Here is a 19,066-nt window from a genome sequence, read left to right as displayed (position 1 = left end):
ATGATAGGTCATGTGGCTTATGTACAATAGAAATTTATTTCTCACATTTCTGGAGGCTGGAAGTGCAAGATCAGGTGACCAGCATGGTTGGGTTCTGGTGAGGACCCTCTTCTAGGTTGCAGCCTGCCTGCTTCTCCTCCTCACATCGCAGAAAGAGGCAAAGAGACCTCTCTAGGGTCCCTTTTATAAGGGCACTAATTCCAATCGGGGGCTCCACCCTCATGACCTAACCACTGCCAAAGGCCTCACCTCCTAATACCATCACATCAAGGGCTAGGATTTTAACATATGCGTTTTGGGGGTGGATACAAACATTCAGACCATAACACAGAGAATAAGTGAATATGTGGCATTTGATTTGATCATTTATTGAGAAGGAAATATTGAAGTGAGCCCAGTTATAAACCCCTTGCTAATCACCACATTTATGATAGTGTATTAAGAACAATATAATTTAGAAAAATTAGGAACTTTTTTACAAAATTGTATACCTAGTTTAATTCAGCAAAATTCTCACTAAACTCTAGCCGTTGAAATTCTCTATTTAACTTAACTCTGATTGGCTAATGAAAACTGCTTATTTAGGATATTTAAGTCAAAAACCTCTGGGCCTCTGGTGCCTGTACTTCAGTGCTTCAAAGCAACCTTGCGTCAAAAGCTCATAATAACAGTTTTCTCCAGTCTTTAACTTCACACTCTCCTCGTTAAGTCCACCTTAGCATTCCTGTTAGACTTTAGAATGTTCCTGGCTTTTCTTGTGTGAATGAGATAACTGTTTTCTTCCCTCCCCATTTCTTCTTTTTTTTCCTTGAAGTGTCAGAACAGAAAAGGTATACTTGCAGACTCTGTTTTTCCTTGACAGTTTTTTCCCATGTGCATATTTTCTGGGGCAGACAACCTTACCAAGTTGGTCATTGCCATTTCCGTAGCCATCTCATTGTCTCTTCTACTTGAATCTAACACATCCTTTCTTACCTAAAACCTTTGTGCTTTCTTAACCTTTTTACAACTTATATGCATCACCCTCTCTAGGACCAACGGTTTGTTTTTAAAGGCAGGAGGCCTATTTTTTCTCAGAACATTCAAAAGTCACATCGTAAACATTACTTGAATTTTCAACCAGATCTATGGTCATTGTGTCCACTGAGGTGTGATGAGGTCTCCCCACTGTTATCTCCGCTGCCCTTTGGTTCTTCCCATTCTCCAGACATGGCAGAGCTTCCCAGATTTCTGTCTTGGCCCAAGTAGCAATTCTGGAATGACAGTCTAATTAGTTTCAGGCAACTTATGTTTTCTCATGTCACCTCTCAGGGTAAAATCTATCAGTGGGCCAGAGTTTTCTGTACATGAACCACTCTTGAAATCCTCATCACTTACCAACTCTTAGTTTTCAAAGCCCTTGAAGGGATTTGTACACGATGAGCTTTTGGCATAAGGTCAATCATGGCATTCTTATTGTAAAGACATTTTTACTTTTTCTTTATAGGACTACATTAATTGTGCCGAAGTGTGGGTAGAGTACACCTGCAAACATTTCACGGTATGTGTGCTGTGGTATTGTTTTTGAAAGGATTATTGTATATTTTTTTCATGTTCGTAATTGTGAATAAGTCTAGCTTAGACATTTAGGTATTTTATGATGGTAATTATTCTTAATTTATGAAAATTGCATCCTTTATAGTATAGTGTGATGGAGCATTAATACATGACCTATAACAAAAGTGTTCCACACTCACGTGTAAGCTTGGGAAACGCTGCATTATACAAAGTTAAGCAGGTTTTTTCACCATCATACACCTTAGATCCTTATTGTTAAAATATATTGGAACTTTCCATGGGAGTCTAGTCAGCAGCGTTTTCCAAACATATTTGATTTGCATGTAATTTAACTTTTTTCTAAGCAAACAAAGATACTTCTTTTCCTAGGCCCAAACTAGAACCCCAGTTTGGGAAATACTGGTCTTGTCAATGAGCAGAGACTTTAGAAGCAGGTAGAAGTGGTTTCAAATCCTGTTGCCAGGTGTTTATTTTAATCAACTTAAAGAACCCCGAAATTTAGCCTACATGAAGAAAAGCACATATTTCGTAAGTCTGCTGTATAATGAATCTTCACAAAATACACCCATGTAATCATGGTCCAGATCAAGAAACAGGAAATAACTCCCCACCCCACCCTGAAGCCCCCCATACTCTCCTCCCAGTCACAGCCTTGGAAGTTGAAGGTAGGCACCATCTGGTCTCTAACTCCAGAAATGGGTTTTGCCTCATTTTGAGCATTATGTAAATGTTGGTCTGTTAATTTTCTTTCTTTTGTCCAATTTTTGTTTTATTATGGAAACTTCAAACATATGATCTCCCTTGTACTTATCACCCAGAAATGATCAACTTATGACAGATCTTGTTTCGTGTCCTTCCCTTTTCTCCCCACCCTTGGATTATTTTGAAGCACAGCTCAATCACTGTGTTTCACCTGTCAGTATCTCTGCACATATCTCTAAAATAGAATTCACTTTTCTGAAACAAAATCTCAATACATTATTATAACTAATAAAATTAATAATGTTTTAATACCATTAAAAATCGATAAATTTTCAGATTTCCCCAATTGTCTCATAAGTTTTTTACAGTTTATTTGTTCAATCAGGATTAAAATAGGGTCTATACGTTGTAAAACCTTTAATTAGAGTTCTTTTAATCTGTAAGTTCCCTCTCTCTTCCCCTCTCTTTCTCTCCCTCCCTCCCTGTTCCCTTCCCTTTTTTTTTTCTATTATTTATTTGTTGAAGAAATTGGGTCCTTTGTCCTGTAGAGTTTCCCAGTCTCGATTGGCCAGATGTATGCCTGTGGTGGTGATTAAACATGCTTTTCTGCCTCCAGTATTTCCTATAAATCAACAGTTAGTTCTGGAGACAGGAGACTTCATCAGCTTCAGATCTGACTTTTTGGCACCCTGGGTGCTGGCATGGTGCTTCTCCTGGAAGGCTCACGGTATCTGGTTGTCTCTCCGTGATGTGAGTGACCACTGAAGCGCATTCATCTTATGGTTTATCACGGGTTGCAAAGTGGTGATATTCGGAGTTATCATTTCTCCTTTATTTGTTAGCTAGAATACTTGCATGAAGAGAACCTCTTCGCTCCATGTATTTGGTTACCCTGAGGTACAGTTTGTACAGAAAAGGCAAGATGCTCATTTTTGTCCCTGTTACTTACTAGTTTTTAGAGTAATGAGTCAATTCCCCAGCATCCCCAAAGGTCACCAGTGAGTAGTAGTTGCTGTGGGTATCTGTAGGAGCTCACTAATTGAAACATATTTGATATGTATCAGTCATTGCAATTGCATTATTCTTACTGTTGCTCAGTTGTCCCATTTTTGTCCAGTGGGTGCTTTTTCAGGTTGGCTTCTGAGTCCTGACACATTCTTTGTAGTCTTTGATGCCTTCCTTGCTTTCTATTATAAGATGCTCCAGCCTCCCTTGTATTTTTCTTATCTTAGATTTGGAATCAGCTCTTTCTCCAAGAAGCTTTCGTTCCTTTTAGTGCCATTGTCAGATTTTTTTAGCTCTGTGACCCTGGCTAAGCCGCTTAGCCACTTAACTTTTCATGGGGATAATGATGTCCATGATGGGGAGGTGGTTTTTTTTAAAATATTTATTTATTTATCATGGGGAGGTTTTTTAAAAAAAAACTTATTTATTTCTGTATGTATTTATTTATTTGGATGCGCCCAGTCTTAGTTGTGGCACACGGGCTCTTAGTTGTGGCATATGGGATCTAGTTCCCTGACCAGGGATTGAACCCAGGCCCTCTGCATAGGTAGCGCAGAGTCTTAACCACCGGACCACCAGGGAAGTCCGCGTGCTGTGGAGTTTAATGAACATTAAATGAGGGAGTACATAATGGCAACTATTTAGATAGCGTGCTATGTGCCAGGCACTTTACCTGTAAGCTGCAGAGCTTCATAATGACCTTGCCAGGAAGTTTCACTGTTCCAGTTATATAGACCAGGGGTCAGCACACTTTTTCTGTAGAAGTCCTCTTTTTTCTGTATTTGAGGCTTTGTGGACCATATGATCTCTGTTACAAGTGCCTGACTCTGCCACTGTATCATGAAAGCAGCCGTAGACCATACAGGAGTGAGCATGGCTGTGTAAATAGTAAACCTTATTTATGCATGCTGAAATTTGAATCTCATATAATTTTCGTTGTCACCAAATATTATTATTCTTTTGGTTTGAATGTAAAAATCATTCTTGGCGCCTGGACTGTGTGAAAATAGGTGCTGGGCTGGTTGGCTGACCCCTGATACGGCTGACAAAAGTGAAGTGGTCATTGAGTCACCCAGCTTGTAAGGGTTCAGTCTGTGCTCTTGCCACAATGCTTCGCTGCTCTCTGCAGCACCTGGGGAGGGGCCCGGGACTGGCAGGCAGAAAGTGGCACGTTGGATTTCACCAGCACTCCGAGAAAGCTGGGACAGGAACCTTTGAGAACCGTGTCTTAGTCCTGACCTGGTGCAGACATAGCCATCTTTAGGGCTGTGGTATGGGTGGGATATCCCCCCTTACATTATTTTCAGCAGAGTAGTTGAAACTGCTTCCTGGAAAGTGTGTGCTATATTCTGAAAACGTTAGTTCTTTCTATCAGAAAAATGGTCAATGACTACCATTCAGTGTCTAAATACAGGTTTGATTTTTTTCCCCACTTAGAAACGAGAGGTGAATACTGTTTTGGCCGATGTCATCAAGCACATGACTCCAGATCGTGCATTTGAAGACTCCTACCCTCAGGTGACAGATTTTCATTTCTCATTTCCACACTGTAAGGAATTTTATTCTGTTGAATTAAATAGGTATGTTGCATGGGTCAGGCTGTAAAGTCAGATAATCCTGGGTTTGAATCCTAGCTTTGCCATGTCTTAGCCATGTGCCCTTTAATCAGTTACTTAGTCTTGTGCCTCAGTTTTCTCACTGTAAAATGGAGATAATAATAGTCCTCCTCAGAATGGTGTGAGGATTCAGTGAGGTGTGATGTGGAAAGCCCAGTACAGTTGCTTGGCACCAGTAAGTAAGATGCCTATGTTTTTCAGTTAAGCTAACTTTTTATTTGGAAATAAATTCAAACTTTATTGGAAAGTTAAAAGAATAGCTCAGAGAGCTTCCATTATTTTTTACCTAGATTCACCAGCTGTTGAGAGATTCCATGTTTACTTTATCATTGTGTGTACACACACACACACACACACACACACGACATATATATTCATACATACGTATGTACATTTTTTAAAAAACAGTTGAGGATAAATTGCGTACATCATGCCACTTTTGCCTCTGAAGAGTTCAGTGAGTATTTCCTAAGAACAAGGACATTCTCCTTTATAACCACAGTTTAGTTATCAACATCAGGGAATTTAATGTTAATATATTACTTTTACCTACTCCACAGCCCGTATTCCAGTTTTGTCAGTGGACTCAATGTCCTTAGTAGCAGATTTTTTTCCCCACTAGTACAGAATCCAGCTCAGGATCACTTACTGTAAAGTAACTTCAGACCTAATTAAGATTTTATTTTTTATTTAATAACATGATGTTCTGGCACTTACTGCCTATGATCAAGTGATTTCTGGTCTCACTTAGTATAAGAAAATTAGTTACATATTCCTTTTTTAAAATAAATAAATTTATTTATTTATTTAGTTAGTTAGTTTTGGCTGTGTTGGGTCTTCGTTGCTGCACGTGGGCTTTCTCTAGTTGAGGCGGGCGGGGGCTACTCTTCGTTGCAGTGCGCGGGCTTCTCATTGCGGTGGCTTCTCTTATTGTGGAACACGGGCTCTAGGTGCGCGGGTTTCAGTAGTTGTGGCACGTGGGTTTCAGTAGTTGTGGCACGTGGGCTCTGCAGCATGTGGGCTCTTCCCGGACCAGGGCTCGAACCCGTGTCCCCTGCATTGGCAGGCGGATTCTCAACCACTGCACCACCTGGGAAGCCCTAGTTACATATTCTTGTATAAATTTTAGAATTCTTACATTTTACTCATTTAAGAAATTTTCACCATTTGCTAATTAAAATGGTTCATCATTACAATTTATTGAGCAGCCACTAACTATCTGACATTTTTCTAGATGGAATGAAAAGAATACAGTCACGCACAGCAGGCTCTTGGTCAATATTGCAGGGTAAATAAAATGTGGGTGGTCAAGGTCTCGGCCTCATATGAAGACTGATGTGCAGAATTTTAGTTGGGGAATTTTCAGCAAGGCCTTGACTGCTAGTGACCCAATTAATTGAAAACTTTAAGTAACATAATAATTTTAATGCAGTCCATTCCTAAGTGACAAGGGAACTATACTATACTGTAATTCTGTCATATCTGAGAGCAACTTATAAAAGATGCCCCGGGGTCAGCTTGCGTTCCAGACAGCCACCCATATCGGTTGTGAGCCCTTGGTCTTAACTGGGGCCACATCAAGAAAATAAAACTGTGGGGATCTGTGAAGAATTAGCTTACTCCAGTTCTAGGATAGGTAAGGTATAAGGTGAGCCTGGCACATTTTCTTGTGCCAGGAAGTAAGGAAGTACTGCTGGGCGCACATGAAATGGGCACAGGAACAGCTTGGAAGGGGCTCTCACGGGTCCCCAGTTTGAGCATCAAATGAAATAAATACAGCGATGGATTATAATCCACTGAGTAAAGTAGGAATCCAGGAGTTGGCCCTTATGACGAATAGATAAATAAATAAATAGATGAGGGGAAAGGTGGGCAGGGGTGCCATTTGAGAAATGTGGAAGAAATGGTAGAGTTGCAAACACCATTTGCAGCCGTCACAGTGGAGACAAGAATCATCGGTCTTCAGGCAAGAATCATCAGCGGATGCTAAATCTGGGGGGAATGTCTGATGAGGAGCAGGACATTTTCGTATCTCCTCCCATAGAATGAGTATTAATCGCAAGGGGAAAAATAGTGACTCTGGAGTGGAGAATTTGGACAGTCATTGACAGGCTAATCAAAATCCTTATCACCATTGAGGAGCAAGTGGCTATCTTGTGCCTGCAGATATGGAACCCCGAAAAACAGGAAAGACACAGCATCATCTATGTAACATTCCAGTCGAGAACGCATGACTGAATCTAATCATGAGGTAACATTAGTCATGCCCAAATTGAGGAGCATTCTATAAAGCAATGGGCTTGTAAAAAAAATCTTTGCCATCAGTGACAAAGAAGGTTAAGGAACTGTTCCAAATTAACACAGACTACACAGACATGAAAACAAAACGCAATGCATGATCCTGAACTGAATCCTGTACTAAAGAGAGGAAAAAATAATGCTGTAAAGAATGTACTGAGGGCTTCCCTGGTGGTGCAGTGGTTGAGAGTCCGCCTGCCGATGCAGGGGACACGGGTTCATGCCCCGGTCCGGGAAGATCCCACATACCGCAGAGCAGCTGCGCCCGTGAGCCATGGCCGCTGAGCCTGCGCATCCGGAGGCTGTGCTCCGCAACGGGAGAGGCCACAACAGTGAGAGGCCCGCGTACCGCAAAAAAAGAGAATGTACTGAGACAGTTGACAAGATTGGAATACAAATGATAGATTAAAGTATTAAAATTATACCAGTGTTAGCTTTCCTGAATTTGATAAACAACAGAGTAGAAATGTCAGAGAATATGACTATTCTTAGGAAATACAAATGAAGTGGTAAGGGGTGAGGGACATTCAATCTACTTTCACATGGTTCAGAAAAAAATATAATATGTCTTTTTACAGAGAGAGGACAATGAAACAAATTTGGCAAAATACTAAAAATTGATGACTTTGTGTAAAGGGAATATGGGAGTTTTCTGTACTGTTTTTTCAGTGTTTCTGCAAGTTTGAAATTATTTCACAGTAAAAAAGTTGGCAACACACAGTCAACACAATTTTAAAAGTTCTGCCATCGGATCAATGGATAGGTGAGGAGGTAAAGCAAATATAGCAAAATGTTAGCCCGTGTAGAATCTAAGTGGTGAGTAAATGGGTGTTTGTTATTATTCATTGAATTTTCTTACATTTCAGCATTTCATAATGAAACGTTGAAGGGAAAAAATACATCTTTTAAAACCAGGAAAGGCATTATTTGTAAGTGTACTTTAAATATTAAAAAAAAATTTCCTGTTCTACAGGGATTAGTTGCTGTGGATAAGGTTTCAGGAACTATTTTAACCAGACAGTACTGCAGTATCTTTGAATGCTCTGCCTTGAAGCACTGTTTGTCATGACGTTTTGAAGTCCTTTGCTTGCTGACCTAGTAAACTGCGTAATTATGAAATGGGGTGTGTACCTCTTAATATTCCATATTTTGGACCATGAGCCATTTCCTTTGCAGATGATTTAAACAGTGATGTTTTTAGTATAAACAAAGTACTTGTCAGTAAATTTTCCTTTCTTGACAGCAACCAGGGATAGGGGTTTTTTTTTTTTTTAACATCTTTATTGGAGTATAATTGCTTTACAATGTTGTGGTAGTTTCTGCTGTATAACAAACTGAATCAGCTATACATATACATATATCCCCATATCCTCTCCCTCTTGTGTCTCCCTTCCACCCTCCCTATCCCACCCCTCTAGGTGGTCACAGAGCACAGAGCTGATCTCCCTGTGCTATGCGGCTGCTTCCCACTAGCTATCTACTTTACATTTGGTAGTGTATATATGTCAGTGCCACTCTCTCACTTCGTCCCAGCTTACCCTTCCCCCTCCCTGTGTCCTCAAGTCCATTCTCTACATCTGCATCTTTATTTCTGTCCTGCCTCTATGTTCTTCAGAACCTTCTTATTTTTTTTGGTGTTTTTAGATTCCATATATGTGTTAGCATACAGTATTTGTTTTTCTCTTTCTGACTTACTTCACTCTGTATGACAGACTCTGGGTCCATCCGCCTCACTACAAATAACTCAATTTCATTTCTTTTTATGGCTGAGTAATATTCCATTGTATATATGTGCCACATCTTCTTTATGCATTCATCTGTCAGTGGATACTTAGGTTGCTTCCATGTCCTGGCTATTGTAAATAGTGATGCAGTGAACATTGTGGTACATGACTCTTTTCGAATTGCAGTTTTCTTGGTATATGCCCAGTAGTGGGATTGCTGGGTCATATGGTAGTTCTATTTTTAGTTTCTTAAGGAACCTCCATACTGTTCTCCATAGTGGCTGTATCAATTTACATTCCCACCAGCAGTGCAGGAGGGTTCCCTTTTCTCCACACCCTCTTCAGCATTTATTGTTTGTAGATCTTTTGATGATGGCCATTCTGACTGGTGTGAGGTGATACCTCATAGTAGTTTTGATTTGCATTTCTCTAATGATTAGTGATGTTAACCATCCTTTCATGTGTTTCTTGGCAATTTGTATATCTTCTTTGGAGAAATGTCTGCTTAGGTCTTCTGCCCATTTTTGGATTGGGTTGTTTTTTTGATACTGAGCCACATGAGCTGCTTGCATATTTTGGAGATTAATCCTTTGTCAGCTGCTTTATTTGCAAATATTTCCTCCCATTCTGAGGGTTGTCTTTTCGTCTTGTTTATGGTTTCTTTTGCTATGCAAATCTTTTAAATTTCATTAGGTCCCATTTGTTTATTTTTGGTTTTATTTCCATTTCTCTAAGAAGTGGGTCAAAAAGGATCTTGCTGTGATTTATGTCATAGAGTGTTCTGCTTATGTTTTCTGCTAAAGGTTTTATAGTGTCTGGCCTTACATTTAGGTCTTTAATCCATTTTGAGTTCATTTTTGTGTATGGTGTTAGGAAGTGTTCTAATTTCATTCTTTTACATGTAGCTGTGCAGTTTTCCTAGCACCACTTATTGAAGAGGCTCTCTTTTCTTCTTTGTATATTCTTTCCTCCTTTATCAAAGGTAAGGTGACCATATGTGCGTGGGTTTATCTCTGGGCTTTCTGTCCTGTTCCATTGATCTATATTTCTGTTCTTGTGCCAGTACCATACTGTCTTGATTACTGTAGCTTTGTAGTATAGTCTGAAGTCAGGGAGCCTGATTCCTCCAGCTCCATTTTTCTTTCTCAAGATTGCTTTGGCTATTCGGGTCTTTTGTGTTTCCAAACAAGTTGTGAAATTTTTTTGTTCAAGTTCTGTGAAAAATGCTATTTGTTGTTTGATAGGGATTGCATTGAATCTGTAGATTGCTTTGGGTAGTAGAGTCATTTTCACAATGTTGATATTTCCAATCCAAGAACATGGTATATGTCTCCATCTGTTTGTATCATCTTTAATTTCTTTCATCAGTGTCTTATAGTTTTCTGCATACAGGTCTTTAGCCTCCTTATCTAGGTCAATTCCTAGGTATTTTATTCTTTTTGTTGCAGTGGTAAATGGGAGTGTTTCCTTAATTTCTCTTTCACATTTTTCATCATTAGTGTATAGGAATGCCAGAGATTTCTGTGCATTAATTTTGTATCCTACTACTTTACCAAATTCATTGAATAGCTCTAGTAGATTCCGGTGGCATCTTTAGGATTCTCTATGTATAGTATCATGTCATCTGTAAACAGTGACAGTTTTACTTACCTTTTCCGATTTGTATTCCTATTATTACTTTTTCTTCTCTGATTGCTGACGCTACAACTTCCAAAACTATGCTGAATAATAGTGGTAAGAGTGGGGAACCTTGTCTTCTTCCTGATCTTAGTGGAAATGGTTTCAGTTTTTCAGCATTGAGAACGTTGTTGGCTGTGGGTTTGTCATATGTGGCCTTTATTATGTTGAGGTAAGTTCCCTCTATGCCTACTTTCTGGAGAGTTTTTATCATAAATGGGTGTTGAGTTTTGTCAAAAGCTTTTCCTGCATCTATTGAGATTATCGTATGGTTTTTATCCTTCAATTTGTTAATACGGTGTATCACATTGATTAATTTGCATATATTGGAGAATCCTTGCATTCTTGGGATAAACTCCACTTGATCATGGTGTATGATCCTTTTACTGTGCTGTTGGATTCTGTTTGCTAGTATTCTGTTGAGGATTTTTGCATCTGTGTTCAACAGTGATATTGGTCCATAGTTTTCTTTCTTTGTGACATCTTTGTCTGGTTTTGGTACCAGGGTGATGGTGGCCTCGTAGAATGAGTTTGGGAGTGTCTCTCCTCTGCTATATTTTGGAAGAGTTTGAGAAGGATAGCTGTTAGCTCTTCTCTAAATCTTTGATAGAATTTGCCTGTGAATCCATCTGGTCCTGGGCTTTTGTTTGTTGGGAGATTTTTAATCACAGTTTCAATTTCAGTGCTTGTGATTGGTCTGTTTGTATTTTCTGTTTCTTCGTGGTCCAGTCCTGGAAGGTTGTGCTTTTCTAAGAATTTGTCCATTTCTTCCAGATTGTCCATTTTATTGGCATATAGTTGCTTGTAGTAATCTCTCACGATCCTTCGTATTTCTGCAGTGTCAGTTGTTACTTCTCCTTTTTCATTTCTAATTCTGTTGATTTGAGTCTTCTCCCTTTTTTTCTTGATGAGTCTGGCTAATGGTTTATCAATTTTGTTTATCTTCTCAAAGAACCAGCTTTTAGTTTTATTGATCTTTACTATTGTTTCCTTCATTTTTTTCATTTATTTCTGATCTGATCTTTATGATTTCTTTCCTTCTGCTAACTTTGGGGCTTTTTTGCTCTTCTTTCTCTAATTGCTTTAGGTGTAAGGTTAGGTTGTTTACTTGAGATGTTTCTTGCTTCTTGAGGTAGGTTTGTATTGCCATAAGCTTCCCTCTTAGAACTGCTTTTGCTGCATCCCATAGGTTTTGGGTCGTGTTCTCATCGTAATTTGTCTCTAGGTATTTTTTGATTTCCTCTTTGATTTCTTCAGTGATCTCTTGGTTATTTAGTAGTGTATTGTTTAACCTCCATGTGTTTGTATTTTTTACGTTTTTTTTTTCCTGTAATTGATACCTAGGCTCATAGCATTGTGGTTGAAAAGGATACTTGATACAATTTAAATTTTCTTAAATTTACCAAGGCTTGATTTGTGACCCAAGATATGATCTATCCTGGAGAATGTTCCATGAGCACTTGAGAAGAAAGTGTATTCTGTTGTTTTTGGATGGAATGTCCTATAAATATCAATTAAGTCCATCTTGTTTTTTTGTTTGTTTGTTTGTTTGTTTTGCGGTACACAGGCCTCTCACTGTTGTGGCCTCTCCCGTTGCGGAGCACAGGCTCCAGACGCGCAGGCTCAGCGGCCATGGCTCACGGGCCCAGCCGCTCCGTGGCATGTGGGATCTTCCCGGACCGGGGCATGAACTCGTGTCCCCTGCATCAGCAGGTGGACTCTCAACCACTGCGCCACCAGGGAAGCCCAAGTCCATCTTGTTTAATGTGTCATTTAAAGCTTGTGTTTTCTTATTTATTTTCATTTTGGATGATCTGTCCATTGGTGAAAGTGAGGTGTTAAAGTCCCCTACTATTATTGTGTTACTGTTGATTTCCCCTTTTATGGCTGTTAGCGTTTGCCTTATGTATTGAAGTGCTCCTATGCTGGGTGCATAAATATTTACAATTGTTACATCTTCTTCTTGGATTGGTCCCTTGATCATTATGTAGTGTCCTTCTTTGTCTCTTGTAATCATCTTTATTTTAAAGTCTATTTTGTCTGATATGAGAATTGGTACTCCAGTTTTCTTTTGATTTCCCTTTGCATGGAATATCTTTTGCCATCCCTCACTTTCAGTCTGTATATGTCCCTAGGTCTGAAGTGGGTGTCTTGTAGACAGCATATATACAGGTCTTGTTTTTGTATGCGTTCAGCCAGTCTATGTCTTTTGCTCAGAGCATTTAATCTATTTACATTTAAGGTAATTATCAATGTGTATGTTCCTATTACCATTTTCTTAATTGTTTTGGGTTTGTTATTGTAGGTCTTTTCCTTCTCTTGTGTTTCCTGCCTAGAGAAGTTCCTTTAGCATTTGTTGTAAAGCTGGTTTGGTGGCGCTGAATGCTCTTAGCTTTTGCTTGTTTGTAAAGGTTTTCATTTCTGCGTCGAATCTGAATGAGATCCTTGCTGGGTAGAGTAATCTTGGTTGTAGGTTTTTCCCTTTCTTCACTTTAAATATGTCCTGCCACTCCCTCTGGCTTGCAGAGTTTCTGCTGAAAGATCAGCTGTTAACCTTATGGGGATTCCCTTTTATGTTATTTGTTGCTTTTCCCTTGCTGCTTTTTATATGTTTTCTTTGTATTTAATTTTTAATAGTTTGATTATATGTGTTTTGGCATGTTTCTCCTTGGATTTATCCTGTATGGGACTCTCTGTGCTTCCTGGACTTGATTGACTATTTCCTTTCCCATATTAGGGAAGTTTTCAACTATAATCTCTTCAAATATTTTCTCAATCCCTTTCTTTTTCTCTTCTTCTTCTGGGACCCCTATAATTCGAATGTTGGTGCATTTAATGTTGTCCCAGAGGTCTCTGAGACTGTCCTGAATTCTTTTCATTCTTTTCTCTTTACTCTGCTCTGTGGTAGTTATTTCCACTATTTTGTCTTCCAGGTTAGTTATCCGTTTTTCTGCCTCAGTTATTCTGCTATTGATTCCTTCTAGAGAATTTTAAATTTCATTTATTGTGTTTTTCATCATTGCTTGTTTGCTCTTTAGTTCTTCTAGGTCCTTGTTAAACCTTTCTTGTACTTGTCCATTCTATTTCCACGATTTTGGGTCACCTTTACTATCATTACTCTGTATTCTTTTTCAGGTAGACTGCCTATTTCCTCTTCATTTGTTTGGTCTGGTGGGTTTTTACTTTGCTCCTTCATCTGCTGTGTGTCTCTGTCTTCTCATTTTGCTTAGCTTACTGTGTGTGGGGTCTCCTTTTCACAGGCTGCAGGTTCATAGTTCTTGTTGTTTTTGGTGTCTGCCCTCAGTGGATAAGGTTGGTTCAGTGGCTTGTGTAGGCCTCCTTGTGGAGGGGACTGGTGCCTGTGTTCTGGTGGATGAGGCTGGATCTTGTCTTTCTGGTGGGCAGGACCACGTTTGGTGGTGTGTTTTGGGGTGTCTGTGAGCTTACTGTGATTTTAGGCAGCCTGTCTGCTAATGGTGGGGTGTGTTCCTGTCTTGCTAGTTGTTTGGCGCAGGGTGTCCAACACTGTAGCTTGCTGGTTGTTGAGTGGAGCTGGGTCTTAGCGTTGAGATGGAGATCTCTGGGAGAGCTTTCGCCTTTTGATATTACGTGGAGCCGGGAGGTCTCTGGTCGTCTAATGTCCCGAACTCGGCTCTCCCACCTCAGAGGCTCAGGCCGGACACCCAGCCAGAACACCAAGACCCTGTCAGACACACGGCTTCAGTCCTGGGTAGCTTCTCAATGGCAGTAGTTTTGCTGGTGATCCAAATAGGGCTGGTTTTCCTTGCAATGTCTGAAGCAAGTCCTAGAGTGACACCCCATTGTGTATGGCTGTCGCAGGCAGGACGTGGGGGTAGGCATCGCTCCTGGCCACGGTTTATATTTTATGTAGAGAAAGTGCCTCCTTGGTTCTCCCGTGCCAGGGCACTGTGAACAGGACTCTGTGCATGTCAGGGTGAGGGGTGGTGGACATCAGTACATGGCCATCTAGGACAGACCTCACAGACTGTGCCACCATCCTCGGGTAATGCCATGGCCTTTGACCCCACTGACAAACTCAGTCCAGTGCCTCTCCACTGAAGTAGTCAAAAAACACAGGACCACCATGGGGTAGAATAGGGATCTGTAAACCACTGCCCATGTAGCCCACAACCTGTTGTGAATAAAGTTTTATCGGAACCCAGCCACACCCCTCTGTTGACACACTGTCAATGACTGCTTTCCAGCTGCAGCAGCAGAGTTGAGTAGTTGTGGTGACGGTATGGTCCTGTATGGAAAACGTTTGCCCACCTCTTGAATATTCATACCTGATTTGAATGGAGAGCTTTGAAGGGCAGGCATTGCTCTAAACACTGTAAGCAAACCATCCCATTTAGTCCTCACAATGAGTGAGATACTGTTTTGCTTTCCAATTTTACAGAAGAGAAGACTGAGGCCAAGGTGTTTCTCCAAGACTAGAGTAAGATGGGCAAACTCAGATTGAGACTACGTTTAACGTAACCCAGTAATTCCCTGTTCCTTGTGTAATCTAGGTTTCCCTTATTGTAACTGTGATTGCAAACTATGGGCAGGGTTGCCTTTTAAAAAATATCGAAGTTTTATTAAAGATGTGTTTTTCATTTTGCTTTACAGCTTCAGTCCATAATTAAGAAAGTAATTGCACACTTCCATGATTTCTCAGTTCTTTTTTCAGTGGTAAGTAACCTTCCTTAACTATCTTTGGAAATTTGTATCTGACTCAGAGGTTCCTTTAGTGTCTCAATAATTTTTTCATGGTGTCCTAGACCAAAAGAAATACTTAACAGTTCCATTTTTTATTAAAAAACACTAGTAAGGTTTAAACAATTTAAATATTTATGTCATGACAACTTAAGCAGCACTTGAGAAAATAATACACATAAACTGATAGAAAAATATTGTCTTTATTTCATTCATTACTTACTATGGGATATGTGCACCTACTGGGTATGACACAACTTCTCAAACCTTAGAATCAAATTGGACATCCTCTTCCTCATTGATTTTTGCATGGTACCTGCTTTTTATCACACAATAATCTAATGTTGAAACTATGATATACATCAAGCTAATAGTTGTCTCAGTGTCTGACAGAGTTGAGATTTATTATATTTCCCTCAAAAATTTAAAATAGCCCGTGACATCCTTCTCATTTGCTGCAGTGCCCTGGTCACATACCAATCTAGGTGACTCTCTGTGTAGTAACACTCTCTGCCCTGCCCTCAACTTTCCTTTTCCTTCTTCCTGCTTCCATTTCCAGTACTCTCACAGACTGTAAGCTTTTGTTTATTTAATAATAAAGGCTGTTATTTATTGGACTTTTGCCATGCCCCAAGCACTGTGCTAGAACTTTTTTTTTTTCTTTAATTTTTATTGAAATATAGTTGATTTACAATGTTGTGTTAGTTTCGGGTATACAGTAAGGTGATTCAGTTATACGTATATATAAATATATATCCTTTTTTTACATTCTCTTCCATTATAGGTTATTACAAGATACTGAGTATAGTTCCCTGTGCTATACAGTAGGTCCTTGTTGGTTATATATTTTATATATAGTAGTGTGTATATTTTAATCCCAAACTCCTAATTTATCCCTCTCACCTACTCTCCTTTGGTAACCATAAGTTTCTATGTCTGTGAGTCTATTTCTGTTTCATAAATAAGTTCATTTGTATCCTTCTTTTAGATTTTACATACAAGCAATATCCTATGGTATTTGTCTTTGTCTGGCTTACTTCACTTAGTATGATAATCTCTAGGTCCATCCACGTTGTTGCAAATGGCGTTATTTCATTCTTTTTATGGCTGAGTAATATTCCAGTGTGTGTGTGTGTACATATATACATACGCACCATATCTTATTTATCCATTCATCTGTCAGTGGACACTTAGGTTGCTTCCATATCTTGGCTGTTGTAGATAGTGCTGCTATTAGGGTGCATGTATCTTTTCGAATTATGTTTTTCTCTGGATATATGCCCAGGAGTGGAATTGATGGATCATATGGTAGCTTTGTTTTTAGTTTTTTAAGGAACCCCCATACTCTTCTCCATAGTGTCTGTACCAATTTACATTCCCACCAGCACTGTAGGAGGGTTCTGTTTTCTTCTCACCCTCTTCAGCGTTTACTATTTGTAGACTTTTTGATTATGGCCATTCTTTTGGGTGTGAGGTGATACATCATAGTAGTTTTGATTTGCAGTTCTCTAATAATTAACAATGTTGAGCATCTTTTCATGTGCCTTTTGGCCATCTGTACATGTTCTTTGGAGAAATGTCGTTTTAGATCTTCTGTTTATTTTTTGATTGGGTTGATTTTTTGATACTGAGCTGTATGAGCTGTTTTGTATATTTTGAAGATTAATTCCTTGTTAGTCACATCATTTGCAAATATTTTCTCGCATTCTGTAGGTTATCTTTTTGTTTTGTTTATTGTTTCCTTTGCTATGCAAAAGCTTTTTAAGTTTAATTAGGTTCCATTTGTTTATTTTTGTTTTTATTTCCATTACTCTAGGAGACAGATCCAAAAAGATATTGTTGCAATTTATATCATGCAATTTATGTTGCAATTTATGTCAAAGAGTGTCTTACCTATGTTTTCCTCTAGAAGTGTTATAGTATCTGGTCTTACGTTTAGGTCTTTAATCTGTTTTGAGTTTATTTTTGTGTATGGTGTTAGAGAATGTTCTAATTTCATTCTTTTGCATGTAGCTGTCCAGTTTTCCCAGCACCACTTATTGAAGAGACTGTCTTTTTTCTATTGTATATCCTTGCCTCCTTTTTTGTAGATTAATTGACCATATGTGCGTGGGTTTATCTCTGGGATTTCTATCCTGTTCCATTGATCTGTATTTCGGTTTTTGTGCCAGTACCATACTGACTTGATTACTGTAGCTTTGTAGTATAGTCTGAAGTCAGGGAGCCTGAGTCCTCCAGCTCCGTTTTTCTTTCTCAAGATTGCTTTGGCTATTCGGGTCTTTTGTATTTCCATACAAATTAAAATTTTTTTTTCTAGTTCTGTGAAAAATGCAGTTGGTAATTTCATACGAATTGCATTGAATCTGTTGGTTTCCTTGGGTAATATAGTTTTTTTTTTTTTTTTTTTTAAATTTTATTTTATTGATTGATTGGCTGCGTTGGGTCTTCGTTGCTGTGCACAGGCTTTCTCTAGTTGTGGTAAGCTGGGGCTACTCTTCATTGGGGTGCGTGGGCTTCTCATTGCGGTGGCTTCTCTTGTTGCCGGAGCACGGGCTCTAGAGCACAGGCTCAGTAGTTGCGGCGCATGGGCTTAGTTGCTCCACGGCATGTGGGATCTTCCCAGACCAGGGCTAGAACCCATGTCCCCTGTGTTGGCAGGCAGATTCTTAACCACTGCGCCACCAGGGAAGCCCAATATAGTTGTTTTGACAACATTGATTCTTCCAATCCAAGAACATGGTATATATCTTTCCATTTGTTTGTGTCATTTTTTATTTCTTTCATCAGCATCTTAAAGTTTTTGGAGTACAGGTCTTTTGCCTGCTTAGGTAAGTTTATTCCTAGGCATTTAATTCTTTTTGATGCAATGGTAAATGGGATTGTTGCCTTAGTTTCTCTTTCTGACCTTTCATTGTTAGTGTATAGAAATGCAACAGATCCCTGTGTATTAATTTTGTATCCTGCAACTTTACCGAATTCATTGATGAGCAATCTCTAGTAGTTTTCCAGTAGTGACTTTGGGGTTTTCTATGTATAGTATCATGTCATCTGCAAACAGTGACAGTTTTACTTCTTCTTTTCCAATTTGGGTTCCTTTTGTTTCTTTTCCTTCTCTGATTGCTGTGGCTAGGACTTCCAAAACTATGTTGAATAAAAGTGGTGAGAGTGGACATCCTTGTCTTGTTCCTGATCTTAGAGGAAATGCTTTCAGCTTTTCACCATTGAGTATGATGTGAGCTGTGGGTTTGTCATATATGGCATTTATTATGTTGAGGTAGGTCCCCTCTATACGCACTTTCTGGAGAGTTTTTATCATAAATGGGTGTTGAATTTTATTCAAAAGCTTTTTCTGCATCTATCGAGATGATCATAGTGGTTTTTATTCAATTTATTAATGTGGTGTATCACACTGATTGACTTGTGGATATTGAAAAATCCTTGCATCCTTGGGATAATGACCCCATTTGTTCATGGTGTATGATCTTTTTAATGTATTGTTGGATTCAGTTTGCTAGTATTCAGTTGGATTCTTGCATCTATGTTCATCAGTGATATTGGCCTGTAATTTTCTTTTTGATGATATCTTTGTCTGATTTTGGTATCAGGGTGATGGTGGCCTCAGAGAATGAGTTAATTTTTTGGAATAGTTTATTAACTCCTCTCTAAATGTTTGATAGAATTTGCCTGTGAAGTCATCTGGTCCTGGACTTTTGTTTGTTGGGAGTTTCTTAATCACAGATCAATTTTAATACTTGTGATTGGTCTGTT

General features: G+C 39.1%; 1 protein-coding gene across 4 annotated transcripts in view; it reads left to right on the top strand.

Moving 5' to 3' along the window:
* The window catches only part of VPS35L (VPS35 endosomal protein sorting factor like), a 133,222-nt gene that overhangs the window by 63,508 nt on the left and 50,648 nt on the right, over positions 1-19,066 (top strand). For all 4 annotated transcript variants that reach the window (XM_065893414.1, XM_065893416.1, XM_065893417.1 and 1 more), the window contains 3 exons: positions 1,487-1,540; positions 4,702-4,782; positions 15,212-15,274. In XM_065893414.1, the coding sequence (XP_065749486.1) occupies positions 1,487-1,540; positions 4,702-4,782; positions 15,212-15,274 (198 nt within the window). The remainder of the gene's footprint in view (positions 1-1,486; positions 1,541-4,701; positions 4,783-15,211; positions 15,275-19,066) is intronic.

Source organism: Phocoena phocoena, chromosome 15, assembly GCF_963924675.1.
Source record: "Phocoena phocoena chromosome 15, mPhoPho1.1, whole genome shotgun sequence".
Lineage (NCBI taxonomy): Eukaryota > Metazoa > Chordata > Mammalia > Artiodactyla > Phocoenidae > Phocoena > Phocoena phocoena.
The sequence above is the reverse complement of the archived record's forward strand: the minus strand, read 5'-3'. Positions and strand labels throughout refer to the sequence as shown.